This window comes from Anoplopoma fimbria, chromosome 4 (assembly GCF_027596085.1).
Source record: "Anoplopoma fimbria isolate UVic2021 breed Golden Eagle Sablefish chromosome 4, Afim_UVic_2022, whole genome shotgun sequence".
NCBI classification, from domain to species: domain Eukaryota; kingdom Metazoa; phylum Chordata; class Actinopteri; order Perciformes; family Anoplopomatidae; genus Anoplopoma; species Anoplopoma fimbria.
Window position 1 is genome coordinate 26,241,840 of NC_072452.1, and position 21,473 is coordinate 26,263,312.

At 38.3% G+C, this 21,473-nt stretch overlaps 2 protein-coding genes across 2 annotated transcripts in view; both read right to left on the reverse strand.

Moving 5' to 3' along the window:
- Nucleotides 1-5,643: 5,643 nt before the first annotated feature.
- b4galt7 (xylosylprotein beta 1,4-galactosyltransferase, polypeptide 7 (galactosyltransferase I)) lies at nt 5,644-14,723 on the reverse strand. The gene is made up of 6 exons (XM_054597486.1): nt 14,395-14,723; nt 11,113-11,439; nt 10,179-10,404; nt 9,460-9,543; nt 9,233-9,337; nt 5,644-8,270 (listed from the first exon to the last, which is right to left on the reverse strand). Exons 1-6 carry the CDS (start codon nt 14,442-14,444, stop codon nt 8,115-8,117), a joined length of 948 nt encoding a protein of 315 aa, XP_054453461.1. The 5' UTR covers nt 14,445-14,723; the 3' UTR covers nt 5,644-8,114.
- Nucleotides 14,724-17,538: 2,815 nt separating this feature from the next.
- Nucleotides 17,539-21,473, reverse strand: part of tmed9 (transmembrane p24 trafficking protein 9) — a 6,865-nt gene continuing 2,930 nt past the window's right edge. The window contains exons 4-5 of the mRNA XM_054597232.1: nt 20,841-20,987; nt 17,539-20,694 (exon numbers count right to left, since the gene is read on the reverse strand). Of these exons, the coding sequence (XP_054453207.1) occupies nt 20,545-20,694; nt 20,841-20,987 (297 nt within the window). The 3' untranslated portion in view covers nt 17,539-20,544. The remainder of the gene's footprint in view (nt 20,695-20,840; nt 20,988-21,473) is intronic.

Sequence of the window (21,473 nt, forward strand, 5' to 3'; positions counted from 1 at the left end):
AGAGAGGGAGAGAGAGAGAGAGGAGAGAGAGAGAGAGAGAGAGAGAGAGAGAGAGAGAGAGAGAGAGGGAGAGAGAGAGAGAGAGGGAGAGAGGAGAGAGAGAGAGAGAGAGAGAGAGAGAGAGAGAGAGGGAGAGAGAGAGAGAGAGGGAGAGAGAGAGAGAGAGAGAGAGAGAGAGAGAGAGAGAGAGAGAGAGAGAGAGAGAGAGAGAGAGAGAGAGAGGGAGGGAGAGAGAGAGAGAGAGAGAGAGAGAGTGAGAGGGGGAGAGATAGAGAGAGGGAGAGGACAGAGGGGGAGAGAGAGAGAGAGTGAGAGAGGAGACAGGTGGGAGAGAGTGAGAGAGAGAGAGAGGGAGAGAGAGAGAGAGTGAGAGAGAGACACTGGAGTTACAGGGTGCTGGAGGGGGGAGAGATTCATAGATACATTTTTTTATTGATGAATAAAAAGTATTGATCACATTTCCCGCTGCGGGACTAATAAAGGATTATCTTATCTTATCTCTCTCTTCTCATCTTATCTCCTCTTATCTCCTCTCATCTCATCTCATCTTATCTCATCTTATCTCATCTCATCTCCTCTCATCTTATCTCCTCTCATCTCCTCTCATCTTATCTCTTCTCATCTCCTCTCATCTCATCTCATCTCTCTCATCTTATCTCTCTCTCCTCTCCTCTATCTCTTATCTTATCTCATCTCTCTCTCCTCTCATCTCATCTTATCTCATCTCCTCTTATCTCATCTTATCTCATCTCATCTCATCTCATCTCATCTATCTCATCTCCTCTTATCTCATCTTATCTTATGAAGTTCTGCTCCAGATACGAGATATTTATTTCACCTTTTTCTTCTCAGGTCCAACAGATTTAAGTTTTTGTATTTATGATTTCTGTGCATTTCCTTATTACAGACAAACTTTCCACAACAGAATAATATTTTACTGTCTAATCGGATTGTTTATTGATGAGGACCTGCAGAGATCAATAAACATGAAGCTCATAACAAACAGCACAGCGCCCTCCAGTGGTCAGACACTGAACCGCACCCTGAATCAGTGTTAGTCATTGTGAATGAATGAATTCAGATACTTGATTTATTTATCTATATTATTTATATTATTGATCTATGAACATTTACATGTAATAATAAATGTCTGAATGTTTCACAGACACACGTTCTCTTTATGTTGCATTTTATTCACACGAGGATGTTAATCTTCAACTTTGAATTATGTTTATCTTTGGAAAATGAACTTGGAAAATATATATTTACATATTTTTTTAATTCTTCTTAAAATGTATATTATTATTTCCTCCACAGCCAACATGTTTTTAAGTTAAATATGTTGTTAAACATTTATCTTTAATTTCTGATAAGTTAATTTTGAGTGAAAATTAGCATTTTTCTTGTTAATTTTTACCACAATAGAAAATGACAAGGTAACAGAAAACATAAACCAAACCGTGGTGTTTTCATTGTAGCTTTACTTTTCATTAAACTACATTTTATTTTTACAAAATAAAGATGAAGATCTTGAGCAGACAGATATTTTATAGATTTTTATAGATTTGATAGATATTTTATAGATTTATATGAAAGATGGATGGATAGATTTGTGGGTTTAGTCCATCTGATAAATTAAACTTAAATCATATTTAAACTTAAAATAAATCAGATTTAATTGAAATCAAACACGGTTACTTTATTTAACTGTTATATTGTTTCTTTAATATTCTTATAATTCTCTGTTTTTAATGTTTCCGTAATGTGTTTATATTGAATTCATCATTTTTTGTGTCACATATTATCGCTATACTGTTCTTCCTATATGTGCCATACAGTTCTTGTGTGTGTGTGTGTGTGTGTGTGTGTGTGTGTGTGTGTGTGTGTGTGTGTGTGTGTGTGTGTGTGTGTGTGTCGTCCTGTGAAACTGTCAGGTTTGACTCAGAAGCTTCCAACAGCAGTGAAGCAGCCAATCAGAGTGTGACAGACAGTGAGAGTCCGACCATCTGTAGGTGGACTGATGCCGACACACACACACACACACACACACACACACACACACACACACACACACACACACACACACACACACACACACACACACACACACACACACACACACACACACACACACACACACACACACACACACACAGCAGAATATAGAAATGTGGAAGTAACTGTTTATCTTTTTGTTTACATTCAGTGATCATTCTATTACTCGATTATTTCTACAACTAATCAATCAATCAACAGTCTCTTCTGATAATCAATTAATAGATTCTGATTCCAGCTTCTTGTCTTTTTATATTTTCTGTTTTCTTTCCTCCTCTGTGACTAAACTGAACATCTTTCAGAGAACAGACATCAGAGGATGTAAACTTTGCAGCATTTTATAGACAAACCACCAATCAATTAATAAGACAATAATCAAGAGATCATTTAAAAAATAATTGATAGTTTCAGCTCTAATCGAATGCATCATCTGGCTTTATAAATGTATATATTTAAAGCTATTATTATTAGAATATATTAATATTTTTAAACCAGCTCCCTGTGTCTGGTTTCTTTTGCACATTACTGCCACCTAGTGTCAGTAAGATGAACAGCAGAGTTGATCCACATCACCTCATTATTTAAGAGGAATCCAATAAAGCACTAAAATAAAATAACTAATTGAGTTCTGGCCCTTAAAAAGTTGCTCCACAGCGCCTCTAGTGGTCAAAACCACCACAGGACACCTTTAAGACAGCAGCTGTTTTGTGTATATTTTTGGATTAACACCACATCGTTAAACTGTTTACATTTCTGGCAACGTGTTGGTTTTTGCACCATATTAATAAGCTTTATTTTTAATATGTTGTTTTATTCTTGTTTTTGCACTCTTTACTTTATCCTGCCACAGTTTCCCTCTGGGTGAATAAAGTTCTATCTTGCACTGCTTTTAATTAAAGACGATGTATTTCATGGTGTGTTTTATTTGCATTCATGAAGCCATCCATGTGCTACAGAAATAAAGAAACAGGAAATAACCAGTATGATTGTAGAGTTAACACAATAAACCTGATGATGGGGAAATATCCTTTTTCACTTATCTTAGAGAAAGCAAAGACATAAAACAGACAATGGAAATGTTTCCCGTTTCATTTAATAAAATTATGGTCTGAAAGTCTGGAGATATTTTTGCTCTGTGGGAAAACTATTTAAAACTTTTATTGTGGTGAAAATATGTCTTATGTTTGTGATAACCACAGCTTAGTTTAGAATTTAATTAATTGCCCAAAATTCCACAATTTCTCTTCTTTTAAAGACACAAATAACTTCCAGAACATGAAGTGTTTGTTTTAAAGAGTTTGATGTAAAAAAACACATCTTTACTCTACTGCAGCATAATGTAGTTATCACAGAAATAAGACACATTACTATTTTAAATAATCAAATAAAGTCAGACAATTAATAAACTAGAGCCTGAAGTTTTACAATTTATCCACTCTGCTGTTTGCAAATTTCCCTGCTGCAGGACTAATAAAGGATTATCTTATCTTATCTTAAAACATACAAAACTAATTGAAGCGTTGGCTGCAAAGGCTCCGTAAGTTTTTAAGACTCTAGTTGTCTGATAAAAGCTCCATTCACATGTCTGAGGATTCTACAAAGAAGGTCGATACGTTTTTAAAGTGAATATGTTCCAACCAAATCAAATAGTTACTTTGTTTCTTTATAATGCATTTAATATTTGACTTCCTTCTTTACAGGCTTCTATAAAAGGTAATACAGTAGTTCATGAATATGAGATTTAGAGAGTTCACAGTTGACATAATTCACGTCATTGTGGAGGTTGGTTTTTGACCGTTCTTTGTGGTTGTGCTGCTCATCTTCACGCCTCTTCGGAGCTCATTTTGTTTGTACGGCCGCTGGTGTTTTGTAGAAAACGCGTCCAACACTTCACTGAACATAAACGCCTTCATACAGGCTCACATCCCTCTCTATAAGGCTCGCCCTACGACGCATGAACAAAGCTTCAAGCAACAAACGCCACCGAAAAATAGTCCTCAACTATTAACAATGATATAGAGAAAAACACAAAATGTATCCATCAAACAAAGAACATGTGAAGTTATTGACTATCCTGATGCTTCCATCATCCGTCTGTAAAGCAGATGAGGCGTTTCCCTCCAGTTTATCTTTTATATTCTTTGCTAATTGCTCCTTAATAAAAGATCCCCCCCCACATTCACGTTCATTAACAGAGGCTGAAAATGAAAAGTGTTGGCACCACATCTGCTCCGGAGCCCTCAGCGTCTGTAAATACGTGTGAAGGGAGCAGCAGCCGGCTCTCTTAGTTATTATTACTTTATATTTCCATTATCTGATATTACCGCCGAGATAAAAGCTTTATAATCACCAAACGGGGAATTAAAAAATTAGCACAAAGCTGCAGCGCGGGACTTCTGCTGGGGTCTATTTGAGGAGGCAGAGAGGTGTTTTATTTTTTTACCATCAGTCACCTCCAACTAAAAAGGTGAAAATTGCACCCTGGAGGGAACAGCTTTAAGAGGGGGGGGTTAAACCTTCTCTTTGTCTCCGTCTTTGGATCGTCCCTAAAAATGACTTTACTTTCAACAGGACTTATTTTTTATCCCTCCGGTTCTAAAAAGTGAAGTCAGTCATGTCTTAAACTTGCATTCTCTAGAAAAAATATGATTTTTTTTATGCTTTTGCTCGCATCCAATCACCGCAATCGTTCTTCAATTCAGCGTGTGATCGGCCCTTTATTGCAGAAGTTACGAGTGACGCATGCCGGGATAACCTGGATGTACAACGGCTCTGAGCCGGCAGCTAACAGCTAACGGTGCTAACAACTGCAACAGTGATTACAGAGCCAACGTTTTAATGTAGATTCTACGCTTTCTGTTCCAGGAAAGGCATCATCAGCAGGGATGAGATATCCACATGATGAGTATGGACTGAAGTACTCAGCAGTAGTATCAGTATCACCTTAAGGGTACTGGGATTGGTAGAACCAGCCCTCCTCGGTGGTGGAGCAGGTTACCTCTACCCTTCTTTGCTACGCTCCACCCAACGGGGGAAATTCAGAATCACTACAAACTCAAGCTGACGATTTAAGTGGAATGTTATAGAAACTACCACAAAGAAACGGAAGAGCAGCAACAACACGGACTCTGAACCCAAAACCCACCGGCGGGATGCAAAAGCATGTTTTCTTTAAATAATCGCCAAAACTACACCGTTTATCAAAAGCCGAAGCTGTGATGACTGCCATTATTGTCAGTTTTTCATCTTTCTGACAGTCTTTGAACACATCATGTGTGACAAACACAGAAAGTAAGCTTAAAATGTATATATCTAAACAGCTTATTCTTCATGCCTCATTTAAAATATTATCCCAAATAAACCTTTCACTTTAACCAGATTCTGTAAAATACATTCAATTCTGAGCTGCTCAGTGAAACTATGAAGACATGACTGATTCATCTGAGACCAACAGTCATGTGACAACAGATCTGTGAACCTCTGACTGAACGTCAGGCTGAACACAGAGCAGAGAGGAGAGGATTGATTCTCCGGATAGAAGAGAAACTCAGGATTCAAGCAAAGAAATGAAACCAATCAAGAGCCGCGACAAACACTCAAGTTCACCCAAATCATCCACCTGCAGAGCCACGGTTTTAAATTCACATCTTTCATCTCTCAGCTCACCTGCAGGTCTGCAGTGTTTGTGTAATTCCTCTCACTGCCAGAGGGGGGAGACAAACGCTCTGCAGCTTTAAATATGATCAAACACAGGATATGAAAAAGAAACAACAACCCTTTGGATTTGTGTGTAGACTCAGGTTTTTATAAATACTTAATATAGTACAAACACATGGTACCGTTTGTCTCAGCATGAAAACCCTCAGAGCGCCCTCTGGAGGCCGACCGGCACATGACAGCAGCAGAGAACCAGAAAGAGTCAGCAGACCTTTAAATATAGAACTAATAACAGCAGACTGAACCAGGACCAGGACCAGGACCAGGACCTCTGCAGGGTCACAGGTCCAGATGGACTCTTTTAAATTACTTTCATGGTCTTTTGTGTAATTCAAGGACCAGAATTCTGCATTTTAAAAAGGTAGAAATACAGATAAATTATATAAAACATGTTCCAGCTTTTCCCCAGGATGGAACGTTCTGCAGGTTTAAAACACAATAAAAGAGATGTGTGTGCCGATATAACCCAGAGAATAAACCAATCGTTCCAGGAATCAACTTTTAAAGTCAGTTTTATGACAATAGAACTTCAAACTCCAGACTGCTTCTCTAGACTTTACCTTTGGTCTTTGAAACTAGATTTCAGATTTCATTTGACAGAATTGAATTATATTAATCTTAATTATTATGGTCTTGACGGACGCAAAGTTCCATCCTGACAAAAACAAAATTCAGCTGAGTAAACAGAAGAGTTGAAGGTATAGTTCTCCTTTGGTTGTGAGGTCAGTTCAATTATAAAAATAAAATAATTAAAAATAACTGTTTTCAACAAAATAAAAATACATAAAAGAATATTTCTCCCAAATAAATACACCTGAATCTCATCTGGTTTCTCGCTGCGTTTGAGGTCACTCAACGGGTCGACCAATGAAACTTAAGGACAGGTACAGAAGTCATCATCATCATCATCATCATCATCATCATCATCATCATCATCATCATCACCACCTCTCTTCTCTTAACTCCTCTCTCTCAGTAAAAGCAGGAAATGATCAGGACATTAGAAATAATGAGATTAAAGGGGACATTTTTAATTACATTATTTTCACACCTGACAGGTGCTGAGGATAAAAATCTTAATTGAGAAGGAACTAAAGAACCCAGTTAGAGATTAGAGGAGATGAACTCAATCAATCAAAATAAGTAAATTAATCCGCAACAGTTTTGGCAATAAGCTTAAAAAAATACATTAAAAATAAAGTGTTTTGTCAGTGGAGTCTGGTGTTTCTGAAGAGAGCAGATATCAGAAAGGTCTGTCTGACAGCAAAGTAAAGAGGTGAAAATATTCTAAATACAGCGTTCATTTAAACTGATAATGATTCTTTTAGGTTTCTAAAATACGTCCACAGCAGTACTTTGATTTGCTCCATCTACTGCAGTAAAATACAGTGAGCATGGAGAAGAACTTCATGCAAACACACTTGTAAACACCGTTACGAACCCTTTCAGATGTGAGAAATCCAGATGGAGACGACCTTTAACAGCTGAATAAAGAGAATAATCAGGTTAATTAATTGATAATGAAGACAATGATGGTTTTCTGCCCTTAATCCTGCAGACTGTCGCTTTACATAGTGAGCAGGAAACTTCAGTTCCTTCTCAAGTTGAAATCAATCCGTCTCAGTGATCGTTCTGTTATCAGTTCAGCTGCTTTGGCTCAGTTTACTTTGTAGAGAACAGAAAATACATTTGGGGACGTTTGGTCATAATTAAGAAATACAGATTCCTCATCATTTTTTGAAAAAGATACTAAAATATAAAGTATCTTATTTCTTTTTCTGTTGTGATCTGCTCAAGAGCGACGTTCTGTTAAATATTAAAAAATACATATACTTGTTGTTTTCTCCGTTAGATAAAACTCTCTCCTCATTTCAACAGGAAAATTAAAACCATCACCAGATACTTTTGACGTTAGTCGTCAGTTTTTCTCCTCCGTGGATAAAAAGCTAAAACAAACCCTCTGACGTTACAGTGTGAAGAACGTTTGGCAGATGTGAACCGATGAAGCCGTCCATCTTCTCCTTCTGCACAATCCCAGTAAAAAACCTTCAGCTGGTTTAAAGAAACAGCAGTTAAAGTTGAGATGTAGCTGACAGTTGGGACACGAGGATCTCGGTGTATAAAGCTCCAGTTTGTGTCCTGTGTTGAGGATTAAATGAATAAATGTTCAATAAATTCAGTTTGCACCGTTTTCTTTCCACAGCTTGGTTTTGGTTTCATCCATCCAGTCGGCATTAAAGCATCCGTTTATGGATAAAAAAGTCTCTTGGTAAAACTAGAAACACGAGCAGCGCTCATGTTAACTGGGTCAGCGTAGCACCTTCCTGGTCAGAACCGGACCTCTAACCCAGCAGACACCAGGGCGTCAGGTTCTGGTCACACTCCAGTTTGGTGTTGATGAGGGTGCACGGAGCGCCGCTGATGGTCAGCTCCTGTCTGGACTCCACCTGGTACCGGAGGTTAGTCAGCCCCCCCTCAGGGTCCACCTTAAACTGCTCCTACGGGGGAGGAGGGAGGGACGAGGGAGGGAGGGTGACAATGGAGGGTTTGTTGGGTTTAATGAGGTTTTTTATGGTGGGGGAGCATAAAAAATATATAAAGAGGAGCTTTTCATTTAGAATGAATAAGTTTGGATCAACTTTGTTACCCTTTCAGAGCTGAAGGAACGGTTTCTAAATCATTTTAATCTTTGCTTGTGATGGTCGTGTAGCTGCTCCAATATCAACAAGACTGGTGTGTCAGTAAACGCACCACGAGGACCCGTCGATAAACGATGTCTCCTGAGCTTCTGTGGACATTTTAGTGCTGATGGACAACAAGCAACCACTCTAACAGCGGCTGTTAATGCAGCTATGACCACGTATGATACGTCCCAGTGTCCTCTCTGCAGGCTGCATGAAGAGACCTGGATTTGTTGTGATTATTATCTGTATTTTATAAGTGTAGAAAACAGTGTTTCTACAGTGTCTTTCCAGAGAGACGTCTCTACGTCCACGTTACAGGGAGACGGTCTGTCTCTGGTTCATGAAACCTTTTCAAAGCATTTTAAATAAAAATGAAATGTGAGCAGGAAACCAGAATCTAAAAGCAATAAAATGTACTTATTTTTCTCGTTAAGAAGGAAGAGATTATTATTTTACTTCGGCTGTTGCTCCTCCAACATGAAGATCTTTGCATTAACGAAGGAGGTCGTCAACCAAAGAAACTCTTAGTCGACTAACGAATCGATTAGAAATCTTGTGTTTAGCAGAGAAGTGCTCTTAAGTTTATGAACAAGTCATTCAGCATGAAAAAGTATTAAAATAATGTAACTGCCTATAGAACGACCAAAGCGACCGATCAGTTGGTCAGCTGCTGGTTTGATATTAAACATATATTACAGTTATTTCTAAAAGATAAATAAAAAGGTTGCTCCTGAAGTAAACGTCTGATCGGTTCCCTGACAGGTGAACTCTCGTACCTGTTTCTGAGAGGCGACCCTCTTCTGGTCTCTCTTCCTCCAGGCCGGGTCGTGGATGTGGAGGAAGGTTTTGTATCCGGTGGTGATTCCAGTCGGTCTGAAGAGCTGCAGAGAAGAAAAACAACTACAATTTACTGGACAATAATCCTAATGATCAAAATGATAAATCTAAATCCTGCTTTCTCTGATGAATCTAATGTGTTGGGGTCTTAAAAACAGAGGCGTACCTGTAACTCCGCTTTCCTCAGTCTTCTGTAGAACTCGTCGTCCTCTCGGCCCCAACCCCAGAACCGGTTTGACATCCCGTTACACTGAAAACACACACAAAGTAAACCATTCCATGTTCTGCTTCAGAGACCACAAAGTCTGCTGTTTGCAATAACATAAGAACTGTTAAGAACTGACAACAAGACTGTGATGTTTGAGAGTGAACGCTGAGTTGAATCCGGGGGAAACAGAGCCACCTGGTGGACAGTTTGCATCATTACATCAATGTTCTGTGAAACGACTGTCGGAGACTTTTCAACTGCAGGAACTTCAACCACAAACTGGCATCTTTTTGATCTACTCCATTAAAACTACAAAACAGAGGGACTTCTCTTGAAAAGGAGAAAAACAGAAGTCGTCACGCTGATATTCTATCTCTTTTTTGTACAAATTAGATAAAAGTTTAAATGCAAATTATTGAAAAGTGTCTGAATCTTTGTGAGTTTTTAGAAAGCCGTTACACCAGTTCAATATTTGGTCTTTGTGTATGTTTGATTATGAGCTTGTTCTGGCTCTTCTACATAATGTTTCCACTGAGTCAAACATTAAAACACTGAGAAAACCAGCAGGTTTCAGAGGTTTAACAGTTGAATAAACCTAGAGATAAAGACAGATGTTTGTCCCTTTAACCTTTAACCCCTCAGATTGTTTAAAACCACACAAAGAACCATCTCCGCACCGCGTGGTAATGCTTCTTGGTGAGCAGCAGGATTCCTCCCACGTAGGTCTTGTAGTGGTACAGCGGGTGCAGCTCGGGCGAGGCCACGTGGAACGGGCCGTCCTCGGGGAATCCGTAGTCCAGAGCCTCGTTGAGGGGCAGCAGGTCCACGTCGTGCATCGCCAGGTAGTCCGTGTCGTTCCCGCTCTCCAGGAAGCCCACGTTGATCAGAGACGCTCGGTTGAACCTGGAACGAGACGTCAGTTACTCCTTCTGTTAGGTCAGAAATAAAGGACGTAGACCGAAGAACAAAACGACGTTTTATGTTGGAAATAATTAGTTGTTGTTTGTGCATTTTTTTTGCACTGAAAAGAGTCCTGAGTGATCAGCTGTAAATCCAGATGTGGATGCACAAAAAAAAACGACTTACGACACATTTCAAACATGAACAAAGTCATCAAGGTAAAATGTAATCCCCGAACACAGAGGGAAGTTTATCAGGAGGCAACGATCAGCAAGCCTAAATATAGAGGGTGTTTAAATATTAGAAGTGTTTTTAAAGTGTTTTAACCACATGCATGCAGCATGTAAAGACAGAACGACACAGAACTAGAAAAGGTTCATTCCGTAGAGTTCAGATCTCCTCCAGGTTTGTCTGCAACGACTACACCTGACCAACCCCATCATCAAACACACTTCATTCAAATCTCAAAAATGAGCAGCTATGAGAGCAGCTAATCTGTTTGAAGATATCTCAAACAATCTTATCAAAAACAAAGACAGAAGGTAACGCCCAGCGAGGAGTGTTGGCAGGATGTGGATAGCAGGAAGAAGATAAAACCAAAACACGCATAACTTTAATTAAAATAACAATCAAAGTCAGATCTAGTGGGCAGAGACTCCTCCACCTCCTTCTCTTCATCCTTCTCTTCTTCCTCCTCCCCCTCCTCCTCACCTGTAGTGATCCATCTGGTTGATGATGACGATCCTGTGGCGGATCTTCTTCTTGTTGAGGAACGTGTGCATGAAGGGAACAAACACCAGCAGCTCGTCGAAGCGTTCCCTGAAGGGGACGATGAGGGCCAGTTTGTGAGGACCCCAGGACGGGTCGTCCACTGCAGACGCCTGACCGCCGGCGGGGGGGCACGGCGGCGGAGGCGGAGCTTGCACGGCGGTGGACAGTTCACCTGAACAGCTGAGCTGCAGCCACAGCAGAGAGACGAGCAGCAGCACCATGCAGAGGCCGAACAGCTTGTAGATCGTACATTTACCGGACAGGAACCTGGAGACGCAGAGACGAGAGGCGGAGCTTCAGTCAGGTGGTAAAACACAAAAGAAATTCAGAATGTCACATTTCCATTTCTCATATTGAAAAATAACTGATTACTTTTTGTTCACAAACCACACATGAAACCACCGTGCAGAAAACACGAACATGCATCCAGAGAGATCATTCTCTCATCTGTGATCAACACGTTTCAGATATTTACCCATTTATACACACCGCTTCATATTTTAGTGCTAAACCGATTAATCAACAAACGTTGCAGCTTCTCCGACATGAAGGTTTTCAGCTTTTATCGGTTTCATATCACAATAAACTGAACATCTTTTGGTTTTGGACTGTTGGTCAAACACAACGAGACATGTGAAGAAGTCAGCTTGGGCCATAGAAGTCAATGCTTCATGTCTTAAAGCTGCATTCTCTCTCCTGTCCACCAGGGGGCGACTCCTCTGGTTGTATAGAAGTCTATGAGAAAATGACTCTACTTCTCTCTTGATTTATTCTGCTTCAGTAAAATGAGAAGTTTTCTAAAGGGACTCTTGTGCTGAGAAACACTAGGACTTTTGTCCACAGGGAGAGTGAACGGACTAAACGTTTGATTGAAATAAAAAACATCTCTGGAGAAACGTCCTCATAAAGCAGCAGTAAGATCTCATATTTTTTCAATTTTTATTCTGTGTGTACTCAGAATGCGTCACTGTTTACATTTCCTCTCCATTTTACAAGTTTATTTTTCATATTTAATGCAGAGATCCTCCTTCCCCGCAGGCAGAATTACAGTCTAATATAATGGGATGTGATCGTGCAGTTAAGAGATGTTAGTGTCTCTCTTGTGATCAACATTAAATTAATGACAAACACATTTTGCATCAGTCAATATGCAGATTTCATTAAAAAGGGTCCAAGAGTTCAGAGTTACGGTCTGAACTACGTGACTTGAACGCAGCATGAGACCTGCAGCATGTCGGAGGGTTAAAAACGCTGCTTCCTGTTTCCTGTTTTTCTTTTCGTGCAACAAAGTCAGCAGGAAGTCAGCAAACTGGAAGACAACAGAGGTTCCCAAACTGTGTCCTTATGTGTATTTATAATTCTTATAAACAGACACATTGAGGCTGCTCGTAAAGACGTCCACTGAGAACAGCTCAATGTTGAGCCTCAGTACTTTCTGGTACCAAATAAAATGCATTTAGAAATCAGATTTTTCTGTTTTTGAACTGTATTTCATGAAGACAAAGTTCTTGTTCAACCTTGTGTTTAAGAAAACATTTAACATTTGAAAACTTTGGATTGTTTAATTTCCCGGTTACTTATTTTATTTCCTCTTTAGTCACTTTAAAGGGACAATTCACCCTTAAAATCTATCTATCTATCTATCTATCTATCTATCTATCTATCTATCTATCTATCTATCTATCTATCTATCTATCTATCTATCTATCTATCTATCGTTACTTTAATGACCTTCTTGAGGTCCCTGAACCACAGTTTGAGAACCACTGACACACCGATCCTCACTCTCTACTCACTTCTCTTGATGACAGGGAACTTTAGAAATATCATTTCTTGAAAAAAAGAAAAAGAGTTTATGACTTTACCCGTTTGTAATCCTTTCTACTTCTCCTCCTCTACATCTCAGAGGTACATATAGTACTTTTTACTGTACTACATCCCAAAAGGTAGATATTGTATTTTTTACATATAGTACTTCTTACTGTACTACATGTCACAGGTACACATATACTTCTTACTTTAGTAATAAAGGTCACATAGAGGCATCAGGATAAAACAGACTGATTCACAACCAGTTCAAAGTTCCTCACAGTAACTTTAAGTAGTAATAATGACAATGAAGAAATATTCTGTCAGAAGTGCCTAAAGTAAAAGTACTCACTGTGTCATAGTACTTTTTACTTCACTACATCTCAGAGGTACATATAGTACATTTCAGCATTATCCATTCATACATTAAGTCCATCTTATGAGTCATAAGGACTTGTGAGTTCAGTCACAGTGTTGCTTTTATTGTGAAAGAACCAGAACACAGTGACCATGATGTCATTAATATCACCTTTAAATCAGATGAATAAGACAGTAACATAAACATAAATACATGTCCATCTCACCTCCTGTCCTCTCTGAAGTATCTCAGAGGTACATATTGTATTTCTTACTGTACTACATCCCAAAAGGTAACTATAGTACTACATCCCAAAAGGTAACTATTTACTTTACATCTCACAGGTACATATAGTACTTTTACTGTACTACATGTCACAGGTACATATAGTACTTTTTACTGTACTACATCTCAGAGGTACATGTTGTACTTCTTACTGTACTACATGTCACAGGTACATATGATTCATAAGGACTTGTGAGTTCAGTCACAGTGCTGCTTTGTGCTTTTATTGTGAAAGAACCAGAATGTCACAGGTACACTTTAAATGAATAAGACAGTAACATAAACTTCTTACTGTACTACATGTCACAGGTACACATAGTACATATTTTTTTACTGTACATCTCTACATGTCACAAAAGGTACACATAGTACTTCTTACTGTACTACATCAGAGGTACACATAGTACTTCTTACTGTACTACATACATATAGTCACAGGTACATATAGTACTTCTTACTGTACTACATCTCAGAGGTACACTGTACATGTCACAGGTACACATAGTACTTCTTACTGTACTACATGTCACAGGTACATATAGTACTTCTTACTGTACTACATGTCACAGGTACACATAGTACTTCTTACTGTACTACATGTCACAGGTACATATGATTCATAAGGACTTGTGAGTTCAGTCACAGTGCTGCTTTGTGCTTTTATTGTGAAGGAACCAGAACACAGTGACCATGTTGTCATTAATATGACCTTTAAACCTTTAAATGAGATGAATAAGACAGTAACATGAACATAAACATGTCCCTCTCACCTCCTGTCCTCTCTGCAGTAGAGGACAGGCTTCCTCCTGGAGGAGAGCATCTTCTCTGCCTCACAGCCTCATGGTGTCCCGGTGTCACACACTAAACGCTCCGGCTCCTCGTCTCCTCCGCAGCTGTCCACGTTGCAGGCAGCGGTGCTCACTCGTCACCGCTCCGGGTTCCACCTTGTGTGTTTACATCCGGGTTCTCTCCGCCGGGGTTCCGTTAACGTTAGAACCCAGCGGGGGGTGTGGAGGTAACGCAGCTCAGACGCAGACCGGAGGAATGTTTACGGGTTTTATACGGCGGAACAATCTGGATTGGATTGTTGTCCGACCTGTGTTGGAGTCCGGGTGGAAACAGTGCCGGCTGGTACAAATAAAGGTTCCGACCCACCTTTCTTTATTTCTTAAAGGAACAGTACACCATTAATGAATGGACTGGCAAGCAGTATATATATATTTATATATATATATATATATATATATATATATATATATATATATATATATATATATATATATATATATATATATATATATATATATATATTATATACATACATATATATATATATATATGTTGATATATATATTGATATATACATATATATATATATATATTATATATATATACATATATATATGATATATATATATATATATATGATATATATATTATATATATATATATATATATACATACATATATATATATATACATATATGTTATATATATATATATATATATATACATATATATATATATATATATATATATATATATATACATATTGATATATTATATATATATTGATTATACATATATATATATATATATATATATATACATATATATATATATATACATATATATATATATATATATATATATATATTATATATATATATATATATATATATATATATATATATATATATATATATATATATATATATAGATGCATTAATGTGTTCACACTTGAATTTCCCCCAGGGGGATCAATAAAGGAATATAATAAGAATATAACAATAATAATAATCACTTTATAATTCACTAATCATTTTTCCCTTTTTTATTTGTTAAAGGAACAGTACACCATTAATGAATGGACTGGCAATTGTTTCATTGCAGCCATTTGCTAAAATCGAAAAAGTTCATTTTTTTTTTCGCATTAATGTACACTCACAACCCATCTTGACAGAAAAAAACAGAAATGTAGAAATTTTTGCAAATTTATTAAAAAAGAAAAATGAAATATCACATGGTCATGAGTATTCAGACCCTTTGCTGTGACACTCATATCTAACTCACATGCTGTCCATTTCTTCTGATCCTCCTTGAGATGGTTCTCAAGGTAGGAAAGGCACACACCTGTCTATATAAGACCTTACAGCGCACAGTGCATGTCAGAACAAATGAGAATCATGAGGTCGAAGGAACTGCCCAAGGAGCTCAGAGACAGAATTGTGGCAAGGCACAGATCTGGCCAAGGTTACAAAATAATTTCTGCAGCACTCAAGGTTCCTAAGAGCACAGTGGCCTCCATAATCCTTAAATGGAAGAAGTATGGGATGACCAGAACTCTTCCTAGACCTGGCCGTCCAGCCAAACTGAGCAATCGTGGGAGAAGAGCCTTGGTGAGAGAGGTAAAGAAGAACCCAAAGATCACTGTGGCTGAGCTGCAGAGATGCAGTAGGGAGATGGGAGAAAGTTCCACAAAGTCAACTATCACTGCAGCCCTCCACCAGTCGGGGCTTTATGGCAGAGTACGGAAGCCTCTCCTCAGTGCAAGACATATGAAAGATAGAGTTTGCCATTAACATGGAGGACTCCCAAACATTCTCTGGTCTGATGAGACCAAGATTGAATAATTGGAGAAAACCAGGCACTGCTCATCACCTGCCCAATACAATCCCAACAGTGAAACATGGTGGTGGCAGCATCATGCTATGGGGGTGTTTTTCATCTAGGGACAGGAATGAAGGAAAGATGAATGCGGCCAATACAGAGATATCCTGGAAGAAAACCTCCTCCAATAATCAGACTAATCACCTTCCAACAAGACAATTAAAATAACAAAATTCGGAACAAGTCTGTATTCTTGACTGGCCCAGCCAGAGCCCTGATAAACCCAGTTGAGCATCCTGGAGAGACCTGAAAATTGTATTATTGACAGAACTGGAGAGGATCTGCAAGGAAGAATGGCAGAGGATCCCCAAACAGGTGTGAGAAACTTGTTGCATCATTACTCATGGCTGTACTTAATGCTTCTACTCAAATTGAGCAAAGGGTCTGAATACTTATGACCATGTGATATTTCCTTTTTTCTTTTTTAATAAATTTGCAAAAATTTCTACATTTCTGTTTTTTTCTGTCAAGATGGGGTGCTGAGTGTACATTAATAAAATATCATCACTTTATAATTCACTAATCATTTTTCCCTTTTTTTATTTGTTAAAGGAACAGTACACCATTAATGGACTGGTGAAGTGCTCACTGAGTACATTCACTCAAGTACAATTCTGAGGTACTTGTACTTTACTTGAGTATTTCCACTTTATGCTGCTTTATACTTCTGCTCCACTTTATCACAGAGGAAAATATTTGTTTTAATACTTTTTCCTGCACTGCATTAATTGAACCATTTATTTTACAGATTATTTAAACAAATATAATCAACTAATAAATTATGAAGTATTATTATAGATTAAACTACAAAGTATATATATATATATATATACATATATATATATATATATATATATATATATATATATATATATATATATATATTGAGATATATATAGATGCATTAATGTGTTCATCACTTTATAATTCACTTATCATTTTTCAGAATAATGATTCTTTTATTTTAAGTACTTGGAATATATATTTTGATGCTAAAACTTGTGTACTTTTACTTGGTAAAAATTAGACTCCATGATGTAACAGTATTTCTATGCTGTGGTTATAATACTATAACTTAAGTAAAAGATCCGAGTACTTCTTCCACCACTACAGCACATTTATACAACACAAAGAAAACATTTCAGAAATATTAAAGTAAAGAAATAAATCACTACTGTCTCCAGTTTTCAGAGTGAATCGATACAAAACCAACTTTTTATTTTTACTTCAGAAAGCAGGCATAATTATTTTAGTTTTAACTTTATTACATTTCTTTGCTTATTATATATTTTCTTTATAATACAACATAGATCCAGCCTATAAAAAACCTCCTGAAGTCAATATTACAAGAATAAAAGAAACCATCAGTCCTTTAAACCAAATGTGACAAACTTTATTCCGAGTGCAACTTTAGACAGATTTCACATGGACAGAATCTCTCAGAGAATAAAATTAAATCAAGCCCCTCTTCCAGCCCAAAACCAACCGATTCAAATTCTAACCGAACATTTCTCAAATCTACCAGCAACAAAAAAACAAACAAACACCAGAGAAGAAAGGAATTAAAAGGAACTAAATATTTATAGGTGACGAGAAAAACAATGGACTGAGGATATTTCTCAAAAGCTGAGGGACATTTTTCATTTATTCCACAGCTTCTATTCACTGAACAAAACCATAAAGAAGCTCAATATTCAGTGATTTAGGTCTTTTTGATTTTGGGGGTTTAGATCTGTCCGACTCGGAAAACAAAACTAAACTTTGACAGGTCACAATTCTGTTGTTTTTATACCTGGAAAGAGAAAAATCTGGAGGTATAAGATCATCATGGTGGTGATGCAGTGTTTATTTGTCCAGTCCTGACTGATGCAGCTTTTCCTTTAAACGACTGGATTCTGGTAAAGAAACAGTCGGTTTAACTCTCAATCAGACAGAGATCCAGATTCAGTGCTGGAGCAAACAGATCCAAACAATTATCAAACCAGTTCTCCCATTTAAAGAGGTGAATGGACGCCTCAAGATCTGAAGCTGCTTTTCAAACAAAAAGTTCCAAAAACTAGAGAAACTAAAACCTCTGAATGTAACCGTTTGCTTTTCAACCACATCTGAAGAACCGCGTTGATTGGCAGATTTTAAAAGGATTCAATACTAGAAGACTAAATATTCTCTCTGTGCCTCCACCAGCAAACCAGAACCAGAAGAACAGAAACGTACATTCAGTTTGGACAAACAGTAAAAATGTAGATCCTCTCACGTGAAGAAACGAACAGAAAACAGTCTCGTTTTGTGGAATTTCAATGAAATAAAAAGAGGAATCTGATGAATCAACAAACTTCCTCTGAAAGCTGAGATCAACGTTTTCACAAACACAGAAACCTTCACCTTGATGTTGCTTTAATCAAAACTTCCACCTCATTAATGAAACCAACAGCCTAAATTATATTTCACACATCTGTATTTATCTGTATCGCAAGAAATCGCATTTACAATAAATTTGATAAACTATATGTGCTGAGAGATATGTCTGCAGACACACAATGCATCTGTTTTTGAAACAGATTCCACCATTAAAGTGACCGTAGTGATGTTTTAAAAGTGTGGTTGTCTGAGGTACTTCTACATAGTCAGTGTATTACTGCAGTAGACACAGACAGGAGTACCAGCACAGAGCAAAGCAACCAACTGCTGTAGTAGTTTAGACAACTAAAAGAATCAAATATACTATATTTAGAATATTTTCACCTCTTTACCTTTCTTACAGGAACTGAAGCTGTCATATATGTTCTCTTCAAAGACACCAGACTACATTCACAGATACTTGATATTAACCTCTCAGAACACAGGAGCTGTTGGTCCACTGCTGCCTCCATCAGTTAGTTTGTTTGTGTTGTTGTGTGACTTTGGTGAATCTGAACTAAATTCTTTCAAACACCAAAGTCACACAACAACACAAAAACTAACCAATGGAGGCAGCAGGAGACCAGAAACTCCTGTGTTCTGTAAAGGTAACATTACTGTATTTGTATATGGAGTCTGGTGTCTTTGAAGAGAGCGTATAAAAAGGGCTTCAGTTCTCTGACAGAACGGTAGAGAGGTGAAAATACTCTAAATATAGCGTTCACTTGAACAGATATTGATTCTTTTAGGTGTCTAAACACATCCACAGCAGCACACTACTTTACTCCATCTACTGTAGTAAAACACTGACTGTGGAGAAGAACCTCAGACAAACACACCTCTGAGCATCACTACTGTCTCTTTAAGTTCTGCAGGTGGAAACTGAACATGTTTTGTTGTTGAGTGCAGCAGAATCCACGTCTTCAGTTATTTAGATCATCATTGGTGTTGAAGCCCAAATGCAGGTAATGTGAAGAAAAGTTTAGAAAATCTGAATATAAAATATGTTTATATTCTGCAGGCGGCGGCTCAATCAAACTACGAGTTCATGTGATGGTGACCACATGTTGTTTGTGGCTTTAATATCTCGCCGCCTCAGAAATTAGCCGAGTAGATGCAGTAAATCATGAATGGGGGCCGAATACCTAAGAGGAGAGGAAAACCTCTTCTCTGAAACATCCACAGCACTGTAACGTCCTCCAGTGTCAATATTTGTCTTTTGTTGCAGAATCTCCACATTAAGATATTACTGCCGGATGCATGAAGCGGAAAATTATTCACAAAATTTGTTTACAGTTGAAACCAGATTATCATTTCTGCATTTATGTCAAACTGTCAGCTGTCATTACATGTCATCCAAACACGCTGAAGGACATCTCTAGTGGCCAGTAACATCCTGAACTCATCACCATGAGGAGACAGAACAAAGGGGAAGTCAATTTGAAAATAATAACACACACACACGCACGCACACACACACGACTATCGGCCTGGTGGACGCTGACAGAAAGTAGAATGAAAAGCTCTCTGTGCAATAAATAGAGTTGTCACATTTCCCCCTGATAGTCTACGGCAAAGGTGAGGGGCTCGTTAGAAACGGGGCCGGTGAGGAAAACAATGAGAACATCAACAACAAACTAAAGATGACGTTTTTCAAGCCGAATCTCACAGCTGCTTCTCTCTGCGTCCCGTCTCCTCAGCAGTTTATTCCTCCGACGGCAGCAGCGACCGCCGCCGATCAGTAGAGACAAACACACACACACACACACACACTCACTCACTCACACACACTCACTCACACAAACATACACTCTTACATACACACTCACTCACACACCCCCACAGGTGAAAAGTTACACCAGCTTCTTGGCCTCGAAGAAGCTCTTGAGGTGTCTCATCTGCCAGATGCCGATGGCGACCAGGATGAGGGTCTGGACGATGGACCACCAGAGGACCCGCTGGTTGGTGCTCTCGCTGGTCTGACGGAAACGCTCCTCGCGGTACTGAGGGAGGAGGACAGACAGACAGACAGAAGGGAGACACGTCACATGACTGCCAGCAAGGACGAAAACAAACTTTCCCTTTTTCATAAAAAACATTTAGGGATTTATTTTCTTTCAGGAATTATCGTGCATTCTGAGAGACTGACCCTCTGGTAGTTCTGCTCCTTCTGGATCTGGTCCACCTGCTCCACCAGCTGTCTGACTCTCAGCTGCAGCTCCGTCAGCTTGTCTTTGGCAGCGATCTCAGCGTAGTTGTTGGCGTGTTCTCCCACCTGGATATCCAGGTGAACCCTCTGCAACACAAGAAGAAGAAAAACAAGTTCAGCAGTGAGTGATGAAAGTATGACATCATCTTATTATCCGACAGTGAGGAACCAGTAATATTACAGCACATGAAGGAAGAACTCTAGTGGGGTAACGGTGTCGATCCGTGATCTGTGCTGAGCTAGTAACGTTAGCAGCACCGCTAACGAACGGAGGTTCAGTTCAGTTACATTATGATGCGTTCAGGTTCTGTTCAGTGAAAATGAGTGTATTGGTAAAAGGTCAATTATAACGTTATCATGATGTGTTCACATGTAATCTGTAAAATGGAGTGTTGGTGATAAAGGAGATGTTTTTACATTAATAATTATTATATTATTGGCAGCAAAAAAACATGATCAGGAACTCTAAAAGCTATATTTGCTCCCTAATTTCCTTTTTTTGATTCACTCCGTGATCCGATCCGTGACGGAAACATTTTAACGAAATCAAACAGAAGAATACCGGCTTCAGTT

Coding starts and splice junctions, on each gene's coding strand:
- b4galt7 (XM_054597486.1), bottom strand. CDS start 14,444: ATGCTCTCCTCCAGGAGGAAGCCTGTCCTCTACTGCAGAGAGGACAGG. Junction 10,405..11,112: donor AACCAGATGGATCACTACAG/GTGAGGAGGAGG, acceptor GTCTCGTTCCAG/GTTCAACCGAGCGTCTCTGA. Junction 9,338..9,459: donor TGAGGAAAGCGGAGTTACAG/GTACGCCTCTGT, acceptor TCTTCTCTGCAG/CTCTTCAGACCGACTGGAAT.